The sequence below is a fragment of the Acanthopagrus latus genome, chromosome 6, assembly GCF_904848185.1.
Source record: "Acanthopagrus latus isolate v.2019 chromosome 6, fAcaLat1.1, whole genome shotgun sequence".
NCBI lineage: Eukaryota > Metazoa > Chordata > Actinopteri > Spariformes > Sparidae > Acanthopagrus > Acanthopagrus latus.
The window spans coordinates 29821099-29847947 of record NC_051044.1 but is presented as its reverse complement, the minus strand read 5'-3'; the positions used below and the strand labels follow the sequence as shown (position 1 = coordinate 29847947).

General features: G+C 41.5%; 2 protein-coding genes across 15 annotated transcripts in view; one reads left to right on the top strand and one right to left on the bottom strand.

Moving 5' to 3' along the window:
• The window catches only part of iqsec1b (IQ motif and Sec7 domain ArfGEF 1b), a 209329-nt gene that overhangs the window by 170059 nt on the left and 12421 nt on the right, over positions 1–26849 (top strand). For 9 of the 10 annotated variants that reach the window (XM_037101008.1, XM_037101007.1, XM_037101005.1 and 6 more), the window contains 5 exons: positions 17848–18127; positions 21020–22281; positions 22850–23011; positions 25127–25249; positions 26446–26612. In XM_037101008.1, coding sequence (XP_036956903.1) covers positions 17848–18127; positions 21020–22281; positions 22850–23011; positions 25127–25249; positions 26446–26612 — 1994 coding nt within the window. Of the gene's footprint in view, positions 1–11080; positions 11198–17847; positions 18128–21019; positions 22282–22849; positions 23012–25126; positions 25250–26445; positions 26613–26849 lie in introns of those variants that run through there. The other variant, XM_037101010.1, reaches the window with a different exon arrangement.
• On the bottom strand, positions 1171–6958 carry LOC119021061. Of its 5 annotated transcripts, XM_037101019.1 has the most exons (8): positions 6759–6958; positions 4823–4932; positions 4157–4193; positions 3474–3680; positions 2509–3250; positions 2165–2247; positions 1733–1901; positions 1171–1639 (listed from the first exon to the last, which is right to left on the bottom strand). In XM_037101019.1, exons 4-8 carry the CDS (start codon positions 3676–3678, stop codon positions 1507–1509), a joined length of 1332 nt encoding a protein of 443 aa, XP_036956914.1. In that variant the 5' UTR covers positions 3679–3680; positions 4157–4193; positions 4823–4932; positions 6759–6958; the 3' UTR covers positions 1171–1506. The 5 variants fall into 5 exon arrangements, with proteins under 5 accessions (XP_036956914.1, XP_036956912.1, XP_036956913.1 ...); XM_037101017.1 differs by having other exon boundaries at positions 2165–3250; positions 6759–6954; XM_037101018.1 differs by lacking the exon at positions 4157–4193 and having other exon boundaries at positions 2165–3250; positions 6759–6954.

Sequence of the window (26849 nt, the reverse complement as noted above, 5' to 3'; positions counted from 1 at the left end):
GGTGGAGAGATGTTGGACGCTGTAGATGAAGGTACAGGGCGGTGTAGGAGGAGAGGGGGATCGTATGGTTTGACCCGCGCTGTGACACTCTGCCAAGCCTCCTGAGGAGCTGCAACTGATGTAGGGATTAATACAAGGACGACAGTTCCTGCTGTTTCCACTTTGGAGTCTAGACGGAGCGTGACAGGTGTGTCTGTTACACAAGCCCTTAAAAGAGCCATCCGGTGTTGAGTTGTCTGTCTGCAAACTCAGTGTGAAAGCACTCGGTCAGAGTTATTCAGCTGTTCTAGAAGGACCAGCTGTTTTATGAATTCCTCAATGGCGTCTTAGGTGCGATAGATAGATATTAACACATGAGGAAATCGTGTGGGTGACATGGATACAAGTAGCGTGACTATATTGAAAGGAAGGCCATGCTCAACTAAAGCTGACATGTCAAGATCTTACCAATCTCACTTAAATTGAGGTCATATTGAGGGTGCAGTGTTTAGTTATTCTTGTCATGCACAGCCCAGTCTGCTTGCTTCAGTGTCATTCTGCACACGCACCTTAAAGGTCAGGAGGGAAACTGATGCAACCTGATAGTTAGCAGTGGTGGAATAATAAGATTTGTTTTTGTTTTTTTGTTTTTTTTTTTCCTAATGATTGTACACAGTTGTTACATATTACCTAGTAAGTAATTACACACTGTAACAAAAATTTTGTTGTTTTTACGGTACAGTACCGGCAGCAGCAGTTGCCAACACACTACCGTTAAAGTACGGTAAGATCGTTTCTTCATTTACGGGAAAAAAATGTATTGGTACTGTTGATTTTACAGTTAAAATATGTGCTTAATTCAATGTTATTCTGTAAAAAAAAAAGTTTTAAAGTTTTAAAAAAACATTGTTTACCTGAAAATTTAATGTAATGATACTGTTGTTCTTGCGGCTGAAAAATTTGCTTAATTTTATATTTTACCGTTAAAAAAAAAGTTTCAAAGTTTTAAAAAAAACACAACTACCTGAAAATTTTATGTTGATACTGTTGCTTTTGCAACTGAAAAATGTGCTTAATTTGGTATTTAAACGTAAAAACAAAAGTTTTGACATTGAAAAGAAAATTTGTTTTACCTGAAAATTTAAATAAACAATTGTTACCAGAACAATCTCAATAATATCAACCGTGAAATTTCAAATAAAGAAAGTCTTTATTTGGACAAATTAAACATTTTTGTACAAATCTATCAGTGTACACAGTGTTTCATTTTCACGTTCAAAATCATACCTGAAGGGTATGAAGGGTAAGCGAAAGTCTCAAAACTTGCATAATAAATCTTAATACTTCCTCTGTTACTGCATCCATATCTAGAACTAGCAAGTTTACTTCAACGTGTTTAAAGTACAAAAGTAGTGCAGTAAAGCTGAACATGAACAAACTTGTAAAACTTTCAGAATTTTACACAATACAATACAATATCTGCAGTGTATACATTCAGTGTACCTTTTATCACATCATCCCTCAACATCACTGGAAGGTCCACTCGTGGTCAGCGAGGTCTGAGATCAGAGTGAAGACTCTTGGATTGACTGAGAATACTTTTTTCTTCTTCTTCCACTCGACTTTGGTGCCTTTCTCAGGGTTGATTGAGAAGAAACACCTTTATGAGAAAGAGAGTAAGGGGGGGAATAACTTCAGGTGGGATATCAAATGCCTTTGATTTTCTATGATGACACAAAGTAAGACATTTTACCGTTGGAGGAACTCCAGTGTAGACCTTAGTTCCACTGGGTAGTGTATGTTGAAGCAATAGTAACTGCCAAACATCAGGCAGATGGCAGATGTGAAGGAAGTGATGCAGTCGTTGACAATCTCATTGTCGATGCTCAACATAAATGTCTCAGCGGCAAAGCAGGAAGACCCTAAGAATAAACAACATGAATAAAAAAAAGAACTTTAATGACAAAAGCTTCAATATCAACGATTAATAGACATTCAATGATGTTTTTTCAATATAGGATGAGAGTCATCCAATCTACTGTTGGCAGAACTTGTTATCAGTTAAAATATTTGTCACCATCTTAAAATAGGCTAAAAGCAAACGTGAATGTAAACACACCAAGAGTATAAGTGGGTGTTAGTATAGCAATATAGAAGGCTTGCAGGTTTGGTTCAATTTACTTACCGCAGACAATAAGGCACGGTGTTGGGGGAACCCCGTCCATCTGAACCTCTTCAGCAAGGCTCGTCTTCTCAACAAAATGGAACATGTGCTCCTCCTTCTCATCAAAATGAGCCAGTAAAAGAAGCACCATCTGTATGACTTCTCCTGAGCAACCAGTGGACTGACCTATTTCAGTTTGAACTTTGAGAAGAGCATCCAGGACTTGTTTGTGTTTATGTGCATCAACACATTTGAAGAAGTTTAAGAGACGTGCCCCCTTTTTCTCCACATTGGCAAGGAAGGACTCAATCAAACACACGCCAGTCAGTTCCTGGAAATGTGCTGCCATGCCGACTTCCTTGAACAAAAATGGCCATTCATGGCTTAAGTTCTTGATGCTTTCCCCATTATTGATATCTTTACGCTGTGTGAAATAGGTGGACTTGATTAATTCTTTCACTGCATCTGAATTGAAGTTAATCTCTTCAAATGTCTTCATTTTTTCTTTTTTTTCTGACTGACTCGTCACAGTCTCAGGGAGTGGCAGATGTTTCGGCATCCAGTTGACACAGCCATATGTGTCTTGAACATGTGCTCTTTGTTTGACAGAAATTTCATCGGTGTCATCATCTGAGGCTCTATTGCGTCTCTTTATCTTTGGTGTGTCAGGTCGTTTGACATTTTCCACTCTTGACTGGAGTTGCTTTGCCAGGGAATGATATCCAAGTCCAATAATATCACCATCAATCACATCTTGAAGAGATCTTGGATATCTGGCTACCATCCTTTTTGCTATCTCTGTGGTGTTCTGTTTGGTGGGATTCTTACAAATCTTCATCATTTCAGAGACCACAATCCTTATCATTTCTCTTCGTAGTCGCGGACTTGGCCTCTTCTGTCTTTCCAAATTCTGTACTAACTCTTCAGAGAGCTTCTGCCATGGTATCTGAAAAGTGTCTAACCAATTTGGTGCACGCGGAGAACAGCTTTCTGAGGATGATGTAGCTGTGGATGATGCTCGTGAGGGAGTGACCGGGGAACCAGAGGAAGACGAAAGGAGAGACCCTTGAGAGGAACATGCCGGGGCTGGAGTTGGAGTGGATGACTCTGTAAAAGTACCAAAAAGATTTGAACTCATAAACCTTAAACATTTTTCAACTCTGTAACACAATGTAGAACACTGATTAATTTTATTGGGCTGCAAAATATTTTCAAAAGTTGTTGCGTTTAATTTGACCGCTAACATTTAGAACTGTATTAAAAATTATATTACTTGTGCAACACTGTAAGAGAAGTGTGCTGTGGTGTGGTACCAATGTTTTACACTCACTGTTTTGGGCCCATGCAGCAACAAGTCTTCTGGCTTGTACGGGCTTCAACACTGGCAGTAAGTCTACCTCTGTAATGTACTGTAAATCATCTGCCGTCACTGCACCAAGTGCCTTTAAGGTATCTTCCACTGACTTGAGAACGTGGTCAGGAAGATCTGGCAGCACTGCTGCTATGGCATCGCTTACTGTCTGTGATTCAGCCATATCTGTTAAGACACATAAAAGAGATAGTTTAGCATCTGGTCAGCTGATTTAGTGTGACAAGAGACTGTGCTTCAATGGGACAATCTGGTATCCATTGTGTATGTAATATGATAGAGGCCACATGTCAATCAGTTCACTGACAACTCTGCATTCTAATCTTTCAGTTTCCTTTTTCACAGAGTACATGTGGTAGTGTGAAAGAAATTCCCCATCATACACTCTCATCAGAAAATGAAGTGCAAAATCATCTTTTACAAGAATGAGGATTATTTCCCCAAACTCCACTGAATCATCATGCTTGGTGACAACAATTTGGCCCTTCCTATAAATTATACCATTGTACTGCACATCAACAGGAATTTTTGTGTTTCTTTCAGTGAAGCCAAAATGTAGGATTGCTCCTTTAACTTGCTCACTGTAAAGCTCTGAGTAAAATGGTTGGCCATCTTTTATATGCAAGGGTGGAGGACTCACTGACCCAGCAGAGAGAAAGGCCTGGAACATCTGATGCCTCTCTGAAAGAGTGAAACACAGATTTTTGAAATTCTTAAGATGCCTTGTACACCTTTTGAAGTAACTGTGTTTACTCTCAAAACGCATAGTCCATAGTCTGATGAGTGGACCAAATTTCAGGATTAGTCCTGGATAATGCCGCAAAAAATGGTGTTTTGGTCTCAAGTTGATATCTGGAAAGAGTGCCTTCCTAGTTTCCAAATATTCTTGGATGAGAACATCCAGATAGGCGATCTGAGCCTTGGAAATTTGCTGAGCACAAATAAGGTCAACAATGTCCTTAAGCTGCAAAATTAATTGCCACACATTATCTTGGGGGTCCTGCACCTTGTCTCCAATTATCAGAGGCAACAATCTCAAGAAGTTCCAATTTTGGACAGCGTGTCCACTCAGTTTTGGTGTTTGAGGACTGACCTCACAAGGTTTGGAGCAAGCATCTGTTGCTTTGTATTTGAACTGCTTGATTCGCCTGTTCAAAATTGTGTATGTGAACCATTTATTTTTCTTGATTAGGTACTTCAGATAAAGAGCAACATCATATGAGAGGACACCCTCAAAGATGTCATGACCAAGACAGGGTGGCAAGCCAGGTGAACAAACATCAAAGTTTTGTAGTGTGTTAAATACTGACTTGAACTTCAACCCTTGTACTTGTGGAGCATCCTCTGTCTCCAGCTGTTCGATGGCAGATCTGTACGTTTCTGGAGTCCGCTCCAGTCCACAGATGTTAGGATCAGCGCCCTGAAATTCAGTTCGAGAAATCAGACAATATCTGCAGAAGTACTGAGATGAACTGAAATTTTCTGTGAAACCACCAATGGTGTGAGAGCCTAGGTTGTCCCCAGCAATACAGTAGAGAGCTCCTTTTACTACAACTTCATCTCCCATTGTTATCCCATTTTCCTCCAGTTCTTTCAGATCAGTAAGCAGTTCAGAAAAAACTTTGGCATGGCCAAAGTTCTTAAAATCATTCTCTGTGCACAATAAAACCAGCTGCATGTGGTCAGTATTTGATCGTACATGAGGGGGCACATTAAGTAGAGAGAAGTACACAGCCAAAACCTTGTGCTTCTTTTTTGCAGATCCCAAAGGGTTCACAACTTCGAAAGCATCCTGGTATAAAACCAGCTTGAGACAGCTTGGGTTTTCCTGAAAAAATGTGTTTGACATAAACACCTTACCATCACAACAGTCAGAGAGAACATTGGTTTTGGAAACATTATTAGGATCCACTGACATGAGCCCCTGCCAGAACCCGGACTCCAGCATTCCCTTCAACGTTTTAAGCACAGGAACATAATAGGTACACCTCTCTCTTCTGTTCTCATCTCTGCCCAGCATGATTTTTTTGGGCTCCACATATTTAAACATGTCTTTAAAGCACTGGGTTCTCGAGTACGCAGTTCTCATGGGTCCTGTGTGGCAAGCTGTAAACAGGTCAGATTGTTTAACAGTGTCACTGATTTTTACAATGTCTTCATCTGAAACTGACATATCTTTTAGAAGCAAGTTTAGTCGATTCAATGTATACATCTGTCCCAACTCGTGTATATTCTGCATTTCTTCAATAATAATTTGGATGGTAGACACTGGGAGAAGATGCTGTCCCTGTAGTTTCATGTAAAACATGCATATATTTCTCAAATACAGGTTGCTGAAATGTAGCCAATCACCTACAGTGTCCTCAGCATCTGACAGAGTGGCAGGCAAGGATTCCTCCTGTGTGCTGGTACTTGTAGTGGGACTCTCACAATGTGTATCTTGGATTGTTGCACCAATGACATTTTCTGACCAATGTCTGTGCTTTCTGGACATGTGAGAAGTAAAAGTAGTTTTTGCAGTAAACACACGTTTGCATCCTCTCACTGGGCAAGCCACATGGCGCCCTTCTGCAATGTGCTCCTTCAAGTGAGCAACCAGCAGTTTAGTTCCCTCACACTGGCGTTCACAAAGCGAGACGGTGCACTTTAGTGGCGTTAAGGTCACAGCCTGAGACACGTTAACGGTTGGCGTAACGTCACTGTTGTGGCGGCGATAGAAGTGCGACTTTAGAGCTGCATAACTTGAACAAACCTGATTACAACTTCTATCTACACATTTAAAAATACGTCGGGGTTCATTACGGTGCAGCTTGCAATGCAAAAAATACGCCTTCACAGACTGGACATTTTGTTCACATATATTACAAGAATACATTTTCAAATACACCGAGTTAACTCGCAATAAACGCGCGGCGCGGGTGGAGAGACTAGCTAGCTGCGGTTAGGGAACCAGGGATTTCGGCATATAGACTGGTGTTCTCCTGCCAGCGCATCTTTCCTATGGCAGTCAAATAATGAAACGACATTTTTATGTTAAAATACCCCCATCTCCTCCCTTTGCTTTAATTTATTCACAATAAAGATGAGCAGCGCGGTTGGAAAGACAGTCCTTGCTGCGCGGTTAGGCAAACAGGAGCTTCAGCACATAGACTGATCCCGCTTTAGCCCGCCAGCGCAGCAGTCAACTATTGAAACAATAACTTCACATTAACACTCTGTCTCCTCCTCATGATTTAATTTACTTACCAAGGTGGCGGCGAATGACAGCAGGGTAAAATCCTGGTGAAGAACGTGGACCTGAACGGTGTGAAGTCCGAATCCGAAATATCCACCGGGTCAGAGGACGGTGAAAGGCTGGTATCCGATACAATGCGCTGATTGGCCAATTTCAAATTTGGCGCATTAATGTCAACAAATGCACAATCCCGGAACTGTACGAGGCAAATACTTGCGTTTGGAGATGCTTCTTTTTTAATACTAATATTGATCTATCATACTAAGGTATGACTGCAGAATATAAAACTCAAAGTACAGCAGAATCATTAATTCAGACAGAATAATGCCTTTTATTTTAGGGTAATTACTGTTTTGTAGCTTTACAGTATTTTCTCATGAATTTGACCTTTTTTTTCATTCTTACAGAAAAATTCCATGTTTTCTACATATTTCAACCGTAACAATTAAAGTTATGCTCTTCTTCTCTTTTTACGGTAATTCAATATATTTACTGCGGTGATACACTATTTTATATCTTACGGCCCTTGACTGTTGGCATTTGACATTTTTTTACCGTAATTTCTACAAACTTTTCTTACAGTGCATGTATGTTACAGTCTGTATGTAAGACTTTTACCTTGAAAACTATAAATACCAGCAACGACCCACCATTGTTCATTTATAATTGATACAAGTGATTGCCAACCGGTACCCAGGGGGCACTTCTGCAGTTAACTGGGGGTCAAATTAATCAACAAATTAGAATTCTCACTACATGATTATCGTGGCCAAAAGAATTAATGCTATTGATCATCTTTTTACAGGTATGGGCAAAGTGTCTCACTCTCGTCTGTCGTCTCCCCTGACATGATTTTATTCAGCAGTTGAATCCACACACTGTTGGAGTAGCTAGCCTGCTAGCTGCCTGATCCTCTTCTTCTTCATTGTTTCTGTTTCATGGCTGGTGGCAACCAGTGTAAAGGTGCATTACACCCACATACACTGGCAAAGTGAAAAGCAAAAAGAAGCGGAAATTATTTAAGACGTGCAGGTTTATTTACATAATATTATGTGTATAATACATGATTTCAACATTTTCGTCCTTAAATATCACAGTTATCGACATTACCGATGTATCCTGACACCCATATACCCACATGGAGTCAGCTGTAAAACTTTAATACCACATATTAAAAGAGTGTGAGAACATCTTAGCAAGCAAGCAGAGAAGTGAAAACACTTAACTCAAAGGGATACATAAACAGTTGAAATAGGTAATGGGTAAAAGGTATATCTGACTAAAAGGCTGTAAACTGCTGCTCTATACTGTAGTTTGACATTTACCTCTCTTGGAGCAGCCAGGAACAGTGACTAAATAAAATCAGATCAAATAAAATGGTAGAACTTGCTTATTATTGAGCTTCAGGGGCATGTAGTTGTGTTTGTGTGTTGTTATTTGGGACACAACCAGTGAGCTATGTTTCCAGTCTTAATGCTATGCTACACTAATCTCCTCCAGGGTCCACCTACTTAATGCACAGACACAAGAGTGATTTCAATCTCATCATTTGACACTCTACAAGAAAGAAAACAAGCGCATTATATTGACCAAAATGTTGACCTAGTCCCTAAATATAAAGAGTGTCATACTCTTCCCAAGACATTACATGAGCTTACGCAAAAACCTCAGAAAAAGCTAGGGTTGTTGGATAAGATGTTTTTTTGAGTCATGTTGACGTGCGACTCGATTTGGCTCAACTGTAGCGTCTTCAGTGGTGGAATGCGATGACCAGCTCTCTCTTCTCAACATTTATGTACTTGGTGAGGTATGAGTAGACTGACACTGTATGTGTCAAGTGCCCAACCCGTTGGCAGTTGTGAAATTTAAGTGAGGTGGTACACCAAACATTTTCCCTTTTTTAGTATGAATGCTGCACATTGTTATCATCCTCTCACGAAATTTCAGTCATTGCAGTTCAAACAGCTTTCCTCTGGCTAACCTCCCCTTGCCCTTTTGAAGACACTAAAAGCTGCCCATATTAACTTTTAGTTGATCACTGTGAATGGACAGTCAAAGTTGAGTCCATGAATCATTTGAAATTTGTCCTGGTGCCAAGGTATGTTGACAGCATCCTCCCCCTTTATTATATGGTACAGATTCTGACTAGCCTGTGAGGTAAAAATACACCACTTCAGTCCTAACGACTTTACAGTCTCGCCCCTAACTGTCAAGATAGAGATGAGAGGGACAGAAATAACCCAAGGTCTGATCAAAGGCAGCTGTCTTAAAACTCCCAGTCTGCAATCAAACAGATGTAGGTGTGAACTGCTGCAGCTTTATCTTAAGCTTCATGGCTATGATTTATGCCAAAGGGAACCAACTGGATTATATAGCACAGGGCTGGGCTCGATGTTTAAATTAGCGTCTACTTGAACCTAAACTTGCATTGGACTGGGCCAGCTGCTTTTCCGTATTTGTCCTCTGGGAGATCATCTTAACTCTGTGTTATAATTAACTATAATGAACACGCAATTTGTGCCGTCTCCCTCTTCACTCTTAATTATTGTTATAGCGTGTAGGCTAATGGAGTCCTGTTGACTCAGAGGCAATAGAAAATGTGTTTGCAGTGATCAGATGATCTGCCCTTGGACACCTCCAGGATGACAGGAATCCCTCTCTCCACAGCGATGTGTCACAGCTTGTTACAATCACTGTCTTGCTGCTCAGCGTGACACCAAAGAAAAACATGATATGTTAATATCTGAAAGACACCTTGTACTTTTTTGCCTCCGTAATACTCCATTGTGAACAACAAATCCAAAGTCAGCAGGAGGAGCGCTAGTTAGACACAGCAGGTGAGCAGTAGAGTCCTGTAATGGAGCTAAACACACGGCGGAACCAGGCGTTTCTGTTCAGAGGAACACAACATGTTACGCAGTGAACCGCAGCCTAATGTGACAACACAACAATAGAGTGTCTGATTTAGTCAGTGGTATTTGTGAAGTGAGATGTCTGCACAGGGCCCAAAACGACAACACGTCAGAACCGCTTCTTTCCTCAGGCTGTGAGCCTCCTGAACTCATCCTCCTCACTCCACCATGAATAATTACCTCCGTCAAGAAGGTTATGTTTTCACCCTTGTCTGGATATTTGTTGGTTAGTTATTTAGTTGTTTGGATCGTCAGCACGATCACACAAAAGTATCTGAGTGTATTTCCATAAAAGTGAATGGAGGTTTGGTATCACAGCACAGAATGGACCCCATTTACAATTGGTGTGGATCCAGATAAAGGACTTAACATCTTGAGAAAAGGCGTTTTTTTGACAAATTTGTTAAACAACACTCAAATCTTGATCTTGAATCTTGTATCAGGTGAATTTCAGTGGGGAGTGTCTATGAATGATAACAATAGTCCACTGTTGGGCCACGGTGGTGGTATGCACTGTACTGATTGTCATTCTTGATTATTTTTGTGACTTGTTATTAATTATTTAGTCTGTAGTTTAGTCTGGGGGGGGGGGGGGACTTAAAAGAATTACTAAACAAATGTCATAAAATCTTATGTTATCTCAGTACTTTACACTGCATGGTGGCCTTGGTTCGATAACATCTTTGGTCCACTTGATACATGTCTGTTGTTTGGGTAATGATGTCATTATGCGGAAATGGATAGGCCCCTCACTGCTCACGTCTTGAGCCAAGGCGGGGGTATAGACTGAGGGAAATCACTCTAACCATCAGAGATGGGAGGGACTGTGAGTCAAACATTCCCTATTAACTTGTTTGTTTAAAGGATCGCTCGGTGAGGTTGCCTGGCCAGGCAGCTGCTGCTTGTTCTGCATTGTCTGTTAGATGGCTGTGGGAGTCATACAATCATTTTAAGCACCATGTTTAGGCCTCTGATCTGCAGCTGTAAAGCGGGGATTATCTAACACGGTATATGTCTTCCATAGGAGCTGGATGAAAAGCTCACATTACTACGGCCATACCTCCTCAGTGACACCAGCTAAAATGGGACAGTATATCCAGGGGTTTCCCCGCTCTTTGTCTTTCATCCAGGTTCTCTAGCTATTAATAAAGCCTGTCTGATGCTATCACCATCAGAGCTTGCCCAATCTCCCTTCCATTTTTACATTTTACTTGTTGCCCCTTCCTGTTTAAGACCCTCCTCATCTGTGGGGCACCAGTGCTCCCGCTGCCACACGACCCAGTTTCCTCTGGAGGAATTCCCTCCCTCTTCCTGCAAGCGCCCCTCCTCGTAAGGCTCTGGAGGAAGGCCAGAGTTAGAGAGGTGTCCGTGACTGAAGCTGTGCGGTTAGGGCTCAAAGCTACATTTAACCCAGAGATGGACTAATCGAGAGCAGGGTGGTTATGGGTCTGGTGTAGGGTCTCAGACTGCATAATGTGGTGTCTGCAGTGTGCCTCTGACAGGAGTCAGTCCTTACTGGAGCTGGAATCAGACAGCTGGTAAGCCTAACCTTGAGCATGCAGCGTGTAGAAGTCGATACTTTTAATAGTTGCTTGACATGTACTTACTCTCTGATTTGGCTCCAAATCTGTCTCGTGATGCAGGTTGTACATTTCACTAATGGCCGCTGCTTTATTCAGGGACTGCTGCCAGACTCCACTGAGATCAATTTAGAAAGCATTTATTAAAGTCTGACAAAATTGCTGTTACCCCTTGTTGGACGAATTGCCTTTAATGTAGTGGATTTTGTGCCAGACTAGAGCATCTGATGAAATTCACAAGGAACGCACTTTGTGCAACTAAGGTGCGCTTCGTTTGTGATGCAGCAAAAGGTCTCTGCTTCATTAATGAGCCAGTTGTCGATTTTCCTGCTGTGTGCCAGGCAAGTGAATGCAGCTGAGTCATATTTCACTGTTCTTCATCAAGTGTCCTCTAACTGATATTTAATCAACTTAAACTGATTGTAAGAGTTGCTAGCTTGCAGCGACGTCAGATGGGGCGGGTTGTGTGTGTGTGTGTGTGTGTGTGTGTGTGTGTGTGTGTGTGTGTGTGTGTGTGTGTGTGTGTGTGTGTGTGTGAGTGACAAGTCTGAGTAATTAATTCATCACCGTGGAGTGACACGGTGAGAAGAGGCTGCACTTGAAGAAGCCACTCAGCGGCACAATGAGGGCATCTCTAGGCGAGGTGTTCACACCAGAGCTGTCCTCACATCACCTGCCACCCTGCTGGATCCAGCCATCCATACTATACACACATCATTAAAATTCATCAGCTGGCAATGTAGTAACTGTCATGGGTTGCTGCTTTATTGTGAGGGGTTTCAAATGTATCACCTACCTGATTCAAGAGGGAAATTGTATGTGATATGTAAGTGTAATGCATATAAAAAAAAAAAAATAATGCTGACTTTTTAAAACCATATCTGGCATCTTTGTCTGATGATAACCTTAAAAATGGCAGACAGAGGTGACTGTTTGGAGGTTAATTATCCAGTCACATGGAATTCTCCACAGCTGGTGAACAGAGCCATATAATGTCCTCTGTGGCAAATGTGATGCCAGATCTTTTTATGCTAAATGTGTCCACCACAAATACCGACAGAGTAGGTTTCACTAATGTATTTTAAACATTGTTATCACTGCATCACCACATGAAAGCATCCAATGATTCTGTCCTACCATGTCCTACTTTAATTCTAATAGTATAATATATAATTTCCACTAGATGTCAGTTTGAGAGAGACGGCTATTATATCGGAACAACGGACAAACCTGCAATAAACAGCCAAAAAGTTTGTGTTTGAAGGAAGTTTATTCATAATCAGTTTATTCATAAGGCTATCACCCAAGAAAATAGCCTTTGAGTCGTGTGTGAGGTCAGTACTCAGTGATGGTTGTTTTCAGGAAGTCGTTATTTTAAGTGAAACCTTGATCTTTACCTTAACCTTACCAAGTAGCTTGTGTGCTTTTATTTTTGAAAGCATGAGCTGATGTTACATATGTTAATGCCAGCTTGACCACAGTATCATGTTGTTCTCATGGATGGGCAGGGCCAAATGTGACGGTGACACAGTGGACAGTCAGGTCAATTACAGGGTTTGGAGTGGGTTGAATTTTAGTAATTTAGGATTCATTTTAATGAGGATGGATACATGCCTGGCACAGACTGTACAAGTCTCTCAGTTTGTCAAGGGGTCTCACCATTCCTCTCCCCCTGTCTAAGGGAATTGGATCAGTAATGCTTTGACTGCTGGGGAGGCTGCCGATTGCTCCCGAGACAAGTAGCACCGATTGAAATTTTTTGTATATTTTGCGAGGAGTGGTTGTCCGCAACCAGCTGTCCTTGTTTTGGTGAAACTGATTGTCTCTGTTGTTGTTGTTTTTTTAAACACACTGCTTGGTTGTTCATTGTGTAACTAACAGAAGAACATCTTGCTTAGTTACTCTAATGCAACAAAACCAGCTAAGTGAGGACATAAAAGTGCTTTGGGTGCTGTGGTGCTTTCAGTCTACAGTAAGTTCCTACAGGCATCTGCCTACTCTTGCTTTGAGCTGAGTGCCGCATTTCAAGCATGCAAAGCCTCTCTTCCATCTAAACAAATGGATATTTCCAATTCGACATCCTCTGCTGGAGCAGACATATTACAGCCCACCCTTCAGTCTAATTAAAGGACTCTCTCTGTCTGATTAGATTTGTTCCTTTTAGAATTAAAAATGTGTTGAGGATGCATGGGGAGGAGAATGAAGATGCAGAGAGGGCGTTTATAATGAGCATGGAGTGTCCGGCTCCGAGGGAGAAAACATTTTTTCTAATGAGAGATCTTATCCCATGACTGAAGACCCTCAGCCTACCTCACTGTGATGTGGCTTAAAGTAACCGTTCACCCTAAAATGAAAATTCAGTCATCATCTTTTTTGTAGTCCACAAAACATTTTGGGGTTCTTCACAAGACAGCAGCATTGCAGCATTCTCCTAAACAGCTAAAGTTGTGTGTTTTGTATATAAATGTATGTATATGTTTGTATGTCTGTAGCTCCATGGCTGTGGTACTGGCGGGCACTAGAGTTATGCAGTTCCCCCTTAGGTGTCTAGTGATACCTAAAATACATCACTGGCAGTGCTGTACTGGATGTGTATAGCCTTAGTTATCACTTCAACCAGGTTTTCAGATTGTTTGCATTTGAATAACCTGAGGCCTGAGAAGGTAAAACAACCCAGTAATTCAGTCAAGTTGGTCTTATTTACATAGCCCAAAATAACATAACTGACTCAGAGAACTAATGTCTACAACATATCTACTGGCAGATAAGTCAGGAGAGAAGAATGTTAAATTGAAGAGCTGAAAAATATTTTTGGCGTTTTTATTTCCTATCCTCTTGACCCCCAGCACTGCACTGGTGTAGATTATGGTCCTTCCACGTTCACCCAAAGAAGTAAAATGACATGTGGCATCTGAATTTTCCATTGATCGCTGGAATCAACTGTGCATGAATGATAAAGATTGTATATGAGCGTGTTTAACCCTCGTCTTGTGTTAGCTTCCTGTTACCATCTCTTATCTTAATGGGTCGGTTTTGACCTGTGTATTAAATCAGCTATAAAATACACTAAAAACAATAAGATATCATCCAATTTTTTTCTCATCTCTTGTTTACCTTGTTAGGCTTCCTTATCCATGAAAATGTTGGTTTTAATACTTTTGGTGTGGGCCTCTGGGCCTTTTTTTTGTCAGTATACCCCTCGATTTTAATTAAAAAAAAAGGTAAAATAAACCTCAATAGAATCATATCAATAAATAAAAGATTGTTGTGTTACCTGACTATTACTGAGGGGTATAGAACACATCTCTTAAATGAATTTGTTTTATTTATTTTTTTATTTTAATATTAATAACAAAAGTAACATCTATGGTGTTAAGGGTCAATTTTGACCCATATATATTTACATCAAGAAAAGGCAAAAAAGTATTTTTTCCAGCAATAGAACGTTAGAAGTTAAGAATAGAAGTTCTTGTCCGAGGTTCTTGTCCGAGGTCATAGCTGGTGAAAAAATTGTAACAAGTGATATTGTGACCCTTCAGTCCAGTGGTCATATCGAGGACCACACGTTTTCCTTGGTTTTTCTCTGGGATGCCACTCGCAGCTTTGCCTGTGTAAATCTGTAGATTCCAGGCATAGCTGGTTTTTGCATCACAGGCTGCCCAGATTTTTATGCCGTATTTCCCTGGCTTACTCGGTATGTATTGCCGGAAGGGGCATTTTCCTCGGAAAGGGACAAGACGTTCATCCACTGTCACCTCTGGCCCTGGGTTGAACATCAGCGGAAGGAGCTGCACCCATCTCTCCCAGACATCCCTGATGGGAGCAAGCTTGTCAGATCTCACTCTGGTCTCTCTTTTGTCAAATCTGAGGACTCTCGATATCATTTGAAATGTCCGAAGTGACATTGTTGCCCGGAAAATTTTACTCCCTGTTGACGCGTCCCATAGACTGTCAGTTGCCTCATTGCAGGATCTGTACACTCCAGCAAGAAGAAGAACACCAATGAAAGCATCCAGGTATTCCTCATCGATATCTTTCCACATGTCGCCATGGACTTTCTTTCCTTCAAGGTTTGTCATAGTAATGATGATTCTTTTGATTGATGATGGCATAAATAACTCAAAACATGTCTTGATGTCACTGACCCTGGTCGCAGCAAACCTTGTGACTTCAGGGGTCATTTTGATCACATTTGCAGCAGCTGCCCTGCCATGTACATCATGAGGTACTGAGCTCCAAAAGATCTTACCATTTTTGGACTTCAATCTTTCAGCAGGAGCAGCTTCAGCACCAGCAACCTCCTCATCTGACTCATCAGATGTGTCTGTGTCTTCTGGGTGATACTCCACATTGTCTTCCTCCTCAGACACCTGCTCATCTGGATCACTGTGCTGTTCCGTGTCCTCTTCCTCATTTTCGGCAAAAATGTGATCCAACACTTGGCTCACTGAATATCTTCTCTTCATTTTTGCATGCTGCAAATTGTGCACTCTGCAAGTCAAAAGGCCACTCAAACAAGTGAATTCCCCTCACATGTCTGGACATGCCCTTCTTTGTTTGTTTTGTTGTTGTGCAGGTATACTGGGCAAAATCTGGAGTCCCATGATTAGCAGAGGAGCTGGCTGTCAGTCTGTCAGCTGACAGTGCACCTATGATTTCAGTTTTGGCTCTAATTATTGCTTTATAATAGTATTATTATAACCGGGTCAAAACTGACCCTAACACCACAAACGTTATAATTTTAACCAGAGTATTTTATAATTTAGTGAAAAGATTTTTTTTTTTTTTATTTGGTTGAAAAAGAGGTTCCTGACAAAGTCAAAAAGTCTTGATGAAATAAATAAAATTTATGTAATTCTTTTAGGCATTTAAAAATTAAAACGGGTCAGTTTTGACCCTAACACAAGACGAGGGTTAAATATTACCCTCAAGTGTTCTGTTTGCACAGGCTAATGAGAGACATGATTTTTCACTACTCATTTCACCTTGCATGTTCTACATCTTTGCTGCTCTGAGCCCCCTCCGGACATCAAATCTCTTTCCTGTTAAAGCTTTCATTCTAGCCTTTATTATCTAACCTTGACACATTCTCCCACCGAGAGCGAGGAATTTGACAAGGTTATGAAGTGATAGATGCCTCTAGATGGGCACCCTTGTTCTGAGCCTCTCCACCTCATCCATCAGCTTATGACAAACAGAATGAAACTATATTGATCGCCTTCTGAAAAAGGTTGCTTTAAGGTACAAAAAGCTCACATTTCCACCACAGATTGTAACTGGCAAGGTGAAGTTCGGGGAAATCAAGTGCCATTTTTTTCAAACTCTGGTCCAATAACTATATAATAGTGTCAGCTGGCTTTGGTTGATGAATTGGAGACATTTTTTTTCTCTCTCAAACTGCTCAGATGGTGCACATGCAGTAGGCCTATACCCCGTCACATGGATTTATTGTTTTCTGCTCTGTGATAGTGGAATTGTAAGATGATATTCTGTGCAAGTAATCAAAGACGGAAGTACATTATGTTTTATTCACACTCACCTTACAAGCCAACTGCCACTGAAACTTTGGTGTCCACCTCCGTAGCAAGATGTTGACTGAATACAAATCTATGGAGTTGCATGGTGAACACTCATTATCAGCTGTGAGTGTTTTTTGGTTGAAGTTACTTTATCAGTTTATTGTTATTAGTGTTCACAGCCATCACTAGGATCGCTTTTATTGTGTTCTCAAAATGTGTCTCTTTAGTGCACATGTATTCACTTAGGCCATATTCAGCTGCTCTTCCTAGTTCTCACATCAAAACCCCCATCTTGCTGAGCTGGTTTCTAATGCATTTAATTAAAATAGGTAACATTCTTTTTAGTCTTGTATTGGCATGAAGTTCTGTATGAGGAAAAAGGCAAAACTTCTCTGGAGTGGTGTGGCTTGTTGTTTCATTCAATCAAGAGGAATTCATGTAAGGTTACTGTTTTTTTTCTCCTGGCAAAACCAGCTTTGATTCCTCAAAGTAAGAGTTATTGAGCTGTGTTCATGCTTCAAAGCCCAGTGCATTTAGCCCTCTCAGGTAATCACAACAGTCTGAGAGGTGTGGAGGAAGTGAAAAGATATGTGGTTCACATTTAGCCGAAGCTTGGTTGAGGCACCGCCGGGGTTTATCCAATCTGCGCAGGCTGATGTCGGTGCTTATTGATCTTAATATTAAAGGCAGTGCTTCACATGCCTCTATCACTCTTAACACTGTGTTGCTTTGTTTCTAAGATTGAAAGATTAAGCTGCTGATAATGTCATATGGATTTTCAGTGATTGTTCTTTGGTATTCATGATTTATTCAAAGGCATTGAAGTTCTTCTCATCAAGATCCAGTGGATTAGACGTATAGCTTCTGAGAACGACTGAAGGTATTTTCTGCATTGTAAAGTGCAAAGAGAGAGGCAGCACTCAGACTGCGGCTATAAATTCTCTCACTCGTATTTGTACCCTGCCAGCAGTATCAAAGTTCACTTTTTCTATCTACCACGTGCCTCCAGCTGAAACACAAAGCAGTGCATGCCCTCATGAAAATGACTCAGCAAACCTAACCCAGCCTGCCCCGTGTGCTGTGTTGCAGTGTGGAAGGTGATGCTCCAGGCAGCGAGGTGGGCGCCTCTGTGGACCCCAGCAGCGGCTACAGTTGCATCCCAGTGACCCACAGCGGGGGGCTCGGCCCCGATCACCTGGACAGTCAGCTCTACGGACACATCTTCCTTCCCAGCCACTCGAGGCCCCGCCGGCCCAAGCTTCAGCATTCACAGTCTATCCTCCGCAAGCAGGCAGAGGAGGAGGCCATCAAGCGCTCCCGCTCTCTGTCTGAGAGCTATGAGCTCTCATCAGACCTACAGGACAAGCAGGTGAGGGTGGGAGGGCACACAAAGACATCAACAACTTTCATCTGGACACATCTAACACAGGGTTTGGCTATATTTTGGAACCAATATGACACTATTCATTGATTAAGAACAATAGATATTGTATTTTATCATGATATAGAAAATATATGAATAAATCACATGCAAGATAATACAAATGATCTTATGCATGATGTCAGACAGGAGCAAACGTAACATAATACCTTCAATTGCTGATATTTTTGGTTTGGAATTTATTTTTTATTTGCTCAAAAACATGTATGCTGCACTAATCAATATTTTATTATTAACAATGGGACAAAATATTGTTTTTTTTACGAGAAATGTATTGCCCTTGGGGACAAAGCCACCTAAGAATTATCACCCAAGATAATAGTGCTTTATCTTTGTTTAACTTGTTGCTTTGGGTTTTAAGCCCAAATTAACTGTTTTGTTTCATGGCCTCATGTCTGCTGAAAAGGATTATTGGACATTTTTCAGGTCACCTGAAAAAAACTTTCATTTACTTTCTCCCACTCACTTTGGTTTCATGCTTTATATGGTTTGGTAACTGGTTCTATCTTATGGCAAGGAGTCACATGTTCAGCACAGCAGACACTATCACACTGCAAACTTGAACTGCATTGACAAACCAACAGCGGTCTTAATAAAATCTAGTGATGTATAAATGCAAAGGAGCCACTTAAAACCAAGATATTAAATGAACTGTGCAGTAAATTTCAACAATATGTCACTGCTATTCCTGTAAATTCATTGAAGGGATTCAAACCAAGTTTCCGATTGTATAAAACTTACATACATGTGTTACAAAATACTTCATGAGTTGCAGCAGAAGGAGAGGAAGTAAGAGAAACCATATGTTGTCAAAGTTATATATTTGTTTCACATCAGTGCTGCAATGTTGGTCCCCAGTAGTTTGGACCAGGTCCAAAAAGGACCCATGGATATTTGGATATAATCCAAACATACCTGAGAGTAATTAAAGTCATTCCAATATGTGGTCAACCAGAACAGACTCAAAGTAGAGAGAGGCTAAACCTATCAATGAAAGCTGAAATCATTACACGCCAGTTAGAGCTAATAATGAGTCCTCTTTTGATTTATTCAGATATTACACATATTTAAACACAGACCTGAGGCAGCAATAAGAATTGGACCCTCTACAAACCAAGTGGATGCATGAAGACCTCTGCTGCAAGGTCACAACATAGTATTTGCTGGATAGGACAGAATGTAACAAATTACAAACCCCTTCAGAATTATTTATTAGAAACGTATGATGATGCGCCCCCAATGAACTAAATTTCAAGTAAAAACTTCTTAGATTATCTGAAGATTATTACATTAACTCTTACTATAAGCTGATATCTCTCTGAAGCTTCATATAGTGGTCAAATAAAAGTGATGTCATATTTGTGTGGTGAGACCTTGTGTCCAGGTGGGAAGGACACTGGTCCTCTTGTTAAACACTGTAGCCTGTTGGAGTTACACTCACTGTCATGGTCCTTGTTCCTTGTTGCAAGACCACTGGCCTCCTTTTCCCTCATATGACACGGGGACATATAATTAGTGTCAATCCACTTCCTCCATAAGAGGAAAACTGGTTCAATGCACAAAACATACGGGGTTGAGAGAGGGGGGTAAAACTAAAACTGCTCTGGACGCTGGCCTGGAGGTAAATGTCTTTAATGTAAAGATGTATTTCTCAGTCATTGACTATAAGAGTACATTATGTTATATACCTGACTGATTCCTTTCAAGCATAGTCATTTTCATCCCTCGTTTAATGAAAGAGATTTAAACACTGTTGAATCCACCAGTAATCAGTTACCGTTTTGGCACATCTTTTACTACATTTTAATTTGTGGTCTCTTTATGGTCATTTTTTATGTCTAACATCAATACAGTATAATCATGTTTCTCTAGCAAGTCTTGCTCGTGGAAGTTCCTCCAAGAGCAATTCCTCATTGTTATTTGGGCCATTACCAGTTTATCAGTCAAGCTGTGCTTCCATCATAATTCAACATTATCCATCTTCCCGGGGGTCTAGTGGAGTCTAATAAAGCCTGAATTCCAGCCATTTTTGAATACCACCGCCAGTCTTCTTCAGTTACTAAAGACATGACAAAAGTAGATAAGAAAGCAGCATCCTTATTAACAGTAGATTTTCAATTCTTTCAAGTGATCTTTCAAGTGTAAATCTGCTATGATTGCTTGGAATATAATGATAGTTGGTTGGAGTAGTTTAGTTTCATTTTGTGTTTTCTTCCATTATGTTGCTTTTCTCAGTAATTTGGAGCAAACTATAAACTTTTAAAAGACAGTTAAAAGTATAAAAATAATCTCAAATCAAGGTCCATTTACTCATTTTTTTTCTATTTGGCTCAGTCATTATCCATATGCAGGTTAAGTAACGCACTAACTGAACAATTTAGCAAGGAGTGGAAATCACAGGGTACCTCACGATATGATACAATTCACTATACATTGCCCATGATTATGATACTGCAGTATAACGTTACAGCGATTCAGTGGTGGCTACTGAAGGTGAGAAGCAAGCTTGTGGCTGGAGGGTTGCTGGTTCAAACCTCCAAAGCAGCAGAATAAATCTGGGTGGAAAAAGCTTGAAAATCAAGGACCTTACAATTATATTTTGTCAGACAGCCTTTTCCAGGGTCAGCAATGAAATTTCTCGCAGATTTGTTCTGATAAAATCCAAATACAGTCTCTTTCAGGGTACTGCATTCATTATACCTGTTCTCACTGTCACCGGTTTTCCCATCACGGAGAATATGTGCAAGGTTAGATTTGTTAAAAGACTGCAGCTAAGGAAAAGATGCATTTTTGACAGCAACGTTCCTTCTTTCCCTGCAGGTGGAGATGCTAGAGCGCAAATATGGTGGGCGTTTCATAACCCGGCATGCAGCCCGCACCATCCAGACAGCCTTCCGCCAGTACCAGATGAACAAGAACTTTGAGCGTCTTAGAAGTTCTATGTCTGAGAACCGTATGTCCAGACGGATCGTCCTATCCAATATGAGAATGCAGTTTTCCTTTGAAGGGCCTGAAAAAGTCCACAGCTCTTATTTTGAGGGAAAGCAGGTCTCGCTAACAGATGATGGCACCAAGATTGGCGCGCTGGTGCAGTCAGAGCATAGTGGGGAAATGGGCATGCAGGCCAAGACTCCAACAACACAGAGTGACTTCACAGACGCTATTACAGAACTTGAAGATGCCTTCTCTAGGCAGGTCAAATCTCTAGCTGAGTCCATTGATGATGCTCTAAACTGTCGCAGTCTACATGGTGACGACAACCAGTCGGAGCCAGGGAGAGGTCACCAGGATATGGACAGGGAGGTCAGCTGCCAGATTAAACCCTCCCACGGCGCTGCAGAACACCGCAAACTGGACGAGATGACGGCGTCTTACAGTGACGTCACCCTTTACATCGATGAAGAAGAACTGTCACCGCCACTGCCCCTGTCTCAATCTGTCGACCGGCCCTCCAGCACAGAATCAGATTTACGTCAGCGTTCCCTCAACTCTTCCCAGGACTACTGGTCACTGGCTCATAAGGATGAGAAAGGGGACACGGACACCAGTTGCCGCAGTACACCATCTCTGGAGTGCCAAGAGCAGCGCTTGCGGGTAGACCATCTACCCTTACTTACCATTGAGCCTCCAAGCGACAGCTCGGTGGAGTTGAGTGATCGTTCAGATCGCAGCTCGTTGAAGAGACAGAACGCCTATGATCGGAGCCTCGGCAACCAGCAGAGCAGCCCTAAACACATTGGCCACAGCCTTCCACCCCGGGGGCCTTCCAGAGAAGAAGATGCCACCCGCCATCGGCCAAGACAACTGGAGGCCCATCTGGCCATCAATGGCACCGCAAATCGACAGAGCAAGTCAGAGTCTGATTTCTCTGACGGTGACAATGACAGCATCAACAGCACATCCAACTCCAACGACACCATCAACTGTAGCTCGGAGTCCTCGTCCAGGGACAGCCTGAGGGAGCAGACGCTCAGCAAGCAGACGTACCACAAGGAGACGCGCAACAGCTGGGACTCACCTGCATTCAGCAATGACATCATCCGCAAGAGACACTACCGCATTGGCCTGAACCTCTTCAACAAGTATGTAAACAGTTCTACATGACATCCATTAACAAACTGCTCACACAGAGCTATACACAATCTGATAGACATTACACACCCAATGAGGGAGAGGTCATGTAAATTGGATCCAGACCATGACTTATTATTTAGAGAATATTTTTGACCCAATGTGAAACTGCAATAGATATGCAGGAATGTTGAATAAAACAAAACCACCGCCTGTTCACTTCAGGTGCGAACAAGTCTGGGAATCATCTTGCTGCACAGAGCGATTCATCTGACTCTGTGTGATTCCATTTAATCATAGTTGATTGTGGATTTGCTCTTTTTCAGGCCCGGCCATTAAGTTATTTTTAATCATTTGTGATTGGTACCACATAGAAACATAGCTCCCTCCTCCCGACTCTCGGCCCTCATCCCTTCCCACCTCCCTCTTTGCCTTTCTAAATCCTGTCCCTCAACTGACACACATTTGGCCAGGGACAGAAGTGCAGTGGGATAATCACAGATTTGGATTGTGTCCTCACCCCTTCCTTGTTTGTCTCTCTCTGTCTCACTCTCTCTCTACCTTCTACTGTATCTCCAGGAAACCAGAAAAAGGCATCCAGTATCTGATTGAGCGGAACTTTGTTCCAGACACTCCAGTGGGTGTGGCCCACTTCCTGCTGCAGAGGAAAGGCTTGAGTAGACAGATGATTGGCGAGTTCCTGGGTAACAGACAGAAGCAGTTCAACCGTGATGTTCTTGAGTGAGTTTGCAGCAAGTAATGTCTGCATAATCATTGCTTCATTATAATATGCAGATGGATCATTTTGTCTCCACCCTAAGATCATGCAGATTCTCCAAAACAGGCTTTTGATTTCACTTTCAAACTTGCCATTTTATTTTATCTTCCTTCCAGGAACATAAATCATCATTTAGTTGCCAATAGGGTTGCCAGTTTGCAATCTTCACTCATTCAGAGAGTCTTTGGAGTTTCTGAGTACCACATAATGACTCAAGTTACATCCAGGAAATAAACAGAAATAGAATCCACTCAGGAAATTGCTGTGATGCTCGGATAAACATACAGACCCCATTTATATTCCTTAGTCATTTTAATAAGGAAGAGAAGATTGTAAAGATCTAGTATTTCCCAGTAGTGATTCTTTGCATTATTCAAATAGTGCCTGTACTCTATACTTTAGACTGGATTGACATATCTGAAACTCACTTGAAGCACACCAGCTCTATCAGAGCTCATTGAGATCCCGAGGAGGATAAGGCTAGGAAAGGTCCGTCTGTGTCAGTTTGACAGGCCTATCTAAAGGGCTCAATGAGAAAACGTCTATAAATCTTGACATGCAAGGTATCAAGGCATCAGGGCTCCGGAGAGAGAAGTCACAGTCCTCACTTCAGCTGAGAAAAAAAGTTCTCCCTTTATTTAAGCCAGCGGTAGCGGTGGTCAAGGGTGACCACCATGATATGCATTTATCATATTTCCCCATTGGTTGCCACCCAAAGATTTTCAGTTGTCCCAGCTGGCCACCCCTATAAAAAAATGGGGGGGGGGGGGGCACCACTGGTCTGTGTTTCTTAAACAATATGGTGGATCAGTATCACAGTCCTCCATTATACACAAAAGTGCTGCATTAGACTTGCTTTAATTGATATTTCTCAGCAGGCAAATGACAGTGTGTTATTTAAAGAGATCACTTACAGTGATGAAACCATAAAGTCTATCACCCTCCCCTGGAACTACTCTTGGCTCTACTGACCTTTCTGGCAACTTCTAGATGATTGTTTCTGGTTTTAAAGCCTCAAGATTACTGTTGTTTTTTTGGTTCAGTCTCAGTGCTCTCATGAACCAGAAGCAAACCCACACTACATTATCTTTTTTAAAACATCAAACTACAAACAGACAACAGTTGCCTAACTTATTAGCCATAACAAGGTGACAGAAGAATAAAGAGAGGCACTAGTATGCTTTCAGAACCAACAGCTCTACAGAGGATGCCATATCCACTGCTCTTCACTCAGTCTTCACATACGATAATCACTACATCACAATGCTGTTTGTTGCCTTAAGCAAACTTCTGCTCAGTGACAGTAAATCGAAGGAGTCGATTGTTGATTCTAGAAAAAAGGGAGCAAAGACACACACAACTGCTTACATCAGTGGAGCTGAGGCGAAAAAGATGAAGATGGTTTTAGGTCATTTTAGGAGCAATAGAAAGCATCCTGACTGGAAACATCACAAACTGGTTCATGATTCATCATGGCTCAAGACAGGAGGGCTCTACAGTGGGTGATTAAAACCACCCATGACATACATGATACCATCTACAGAGCATCAGTGACAGCACTGCAGTGAGATGTCTGCACAGAGCCCACAGACTCAAACATAGTTTCGTTTTTTAAAACCTGTGTGTTTTAGAAAACGACAATAAATGTACCTTGTACGTTGTATAATGTGAGTGTGATGTGGAGTTCTTCCATTAGTGTTGAGAATATGGTAAGTGCTACTTTAAGTAAATGTGATAGCAGGAAATGTACTATGTATCAAAAGTGATAAAAGGGATGAATATCTTTCATTTCCACCTCTCCAATTTTTTTTATTACAGACTGAGAACTTTTTTTTAACAATTTAGATACTTTCTACAAAGAATTGTGTCATTGAGCTATTTCTGGTAGCCGTTTCTCTCTTATACTGAATGTGAAAATCAACACTTAAACTGTAGCTGTCTGTAACAGCAGCTATTGCTGATTAAAGTAGTGCATGAATCTCATGCAGCTTCCTTAGACAATCAAGTCATTCCATATTGTTTAGTATTTTATTGTAGTGCATGTCCAAACTAACCACTGTTAACTGTGTGTTCACCAGCTGTGTGGTGGATGAAATGGACTTCTCAGCGATGGAGCTGGATGAAGCGCTCAGGAAATTTCAGGCCCACATCAGAGTGCAGGGAGAAGCTCAGAAGGTGGAGCGGCTGATAGAGGCCTACAGGTGAGACGGTCCTGACAGAGAGACATGACAGGGTTTCATCTGGATCATTAGGTCTGGATCAAGTCATGTGTTTTTTCTCACAGCAAGTAGGAATTAACTGATGTTTTTGATAGTAGGGTCTTAAATCAGCTCAGACCTACTAAGGATTATGTGACGAGATGATCATTATCAGGTTCAATTCGTTGCCTTGTATTTACCACCAGCACAGCATGTATGAATAATGGATAGCACAAGCTAACTTTGTACCATTTCAAAAGCACCATCACCCTCTGAAACAGACCCAAAAAGACCCTCTCTGCCTTTTACACTCGCCGGCATGAGAGCATCAGTGCAGCAGTATAAAGCCATTTTAAATCTAGACGTTGTTCGACCAGGTCATTGTAGAAAATAATTTTGAGCAAATTGGTTCAAAAAGTTGAAGAAAACCTCCCTCAGGGCTGCTGATGGATGTTATTTGTCCCCCAATTGTTTACTCCAAACCTCTGGAAGAAAGGTGCTCCCGCACTCACGCGGAATTAGCTTCGGTCAGCACTTAGCAAGGACATTTCAGCCTCAGTGAGCACCAGTGCCAGTGTTACATTTGGGAGATGATGATAACTAATCATCTGGCAATTGTCTGGAGCCCAGTCCAGATCGGCCCAGAGTGAAGAAGTACTTCACACATCTGTGTCGTGTACCAGGTGCATGGGAGAGGGACAAATAGACCAAAAGTTGCAAGCAGCGTACCGCACACTGCCTCACTTGCAATCATGCATTTGTTTGCACTGTTTTGGTGAGTGAAACGTCGTGAATCATTCATCAAAACATTGTCTGCACCTGTAAAAATTAAAGACAGCCAACGCTAGCAAGAACCCGTCTTTTCCGCACGTGGGACGTACACATCAAGTAACATTAACAAGAAGAAGCCTCACAGAAGCCAGTGCTAATGTTATCTAGCCAGGCTGAGGAGATTAATTGAAAACAAACATTGATTTGTCTTCATGAATGTTATAAAGGCTTCAGTTGCTAATGGCTAATAAATAGCACTATGTAGCTGGTTGAAGAGGGAAGAAGTAATGCCGTTTAGTAAGACTTTATTGTCTTGATGGTCTAGTACAGAAACGTTGCAAATTAATGTCTTTTTTTTTTTTTTTAACAAAATATGTGAAAACAAACACCAAGGAAATGTATATCAATTTCCAAAATCCTCTTTGCAGCCAGCGCTACTGCATCTGCAACCCCGGTGTGGTGCGACAGTTCAGGAACCCCGACACCATCTTCATCCTGGCGTTTGCCATCATCCTCCTCAACACAGACATGTACAGCCCCAACGTTAAGCCTGAGAGGAAAATGAAGCTGGAGGACTTCGTTAAGAACCTTCGAGGTACTTTGTTCTCCCTGCCAGCACTGTGCTTACTGTCACAAAACCATATTATCTTAAGACGCTACTGTACAGCTCCAGGATAAATATTCATCCCAAATTGAGTTTTATGCATGCATTTTGCCTTGATTAAGAGCCGTGTCAATAAGTGTGTGTGTGTGTGTGTGTGTGTGTGTGTGTGGGGTCGGGGGGGTCATGACCAAGAAAAGCTCTGCTTTGAGGCAAAGCACTTTTTAGTTG

What these genes read in the sequence shown, in the direction of transcription:
- LOC119021061 (XM_037101015.1), bottom strand. Translation starts at nt 6,387, where the DNA reads ATGTATTCTTGTAATATATGTGAACAAAATGTCCAGTCTGTGAAGGCG. An exon ending in GTACAAGGGTTGAAGTTCAA is followed by an intron (nt 4,194 to 4,822) that starts GTCAGTATTTAA and finishes TCACTCTTTCAG; the next exon opens with AGAGGCATCAGATGTTCCAG.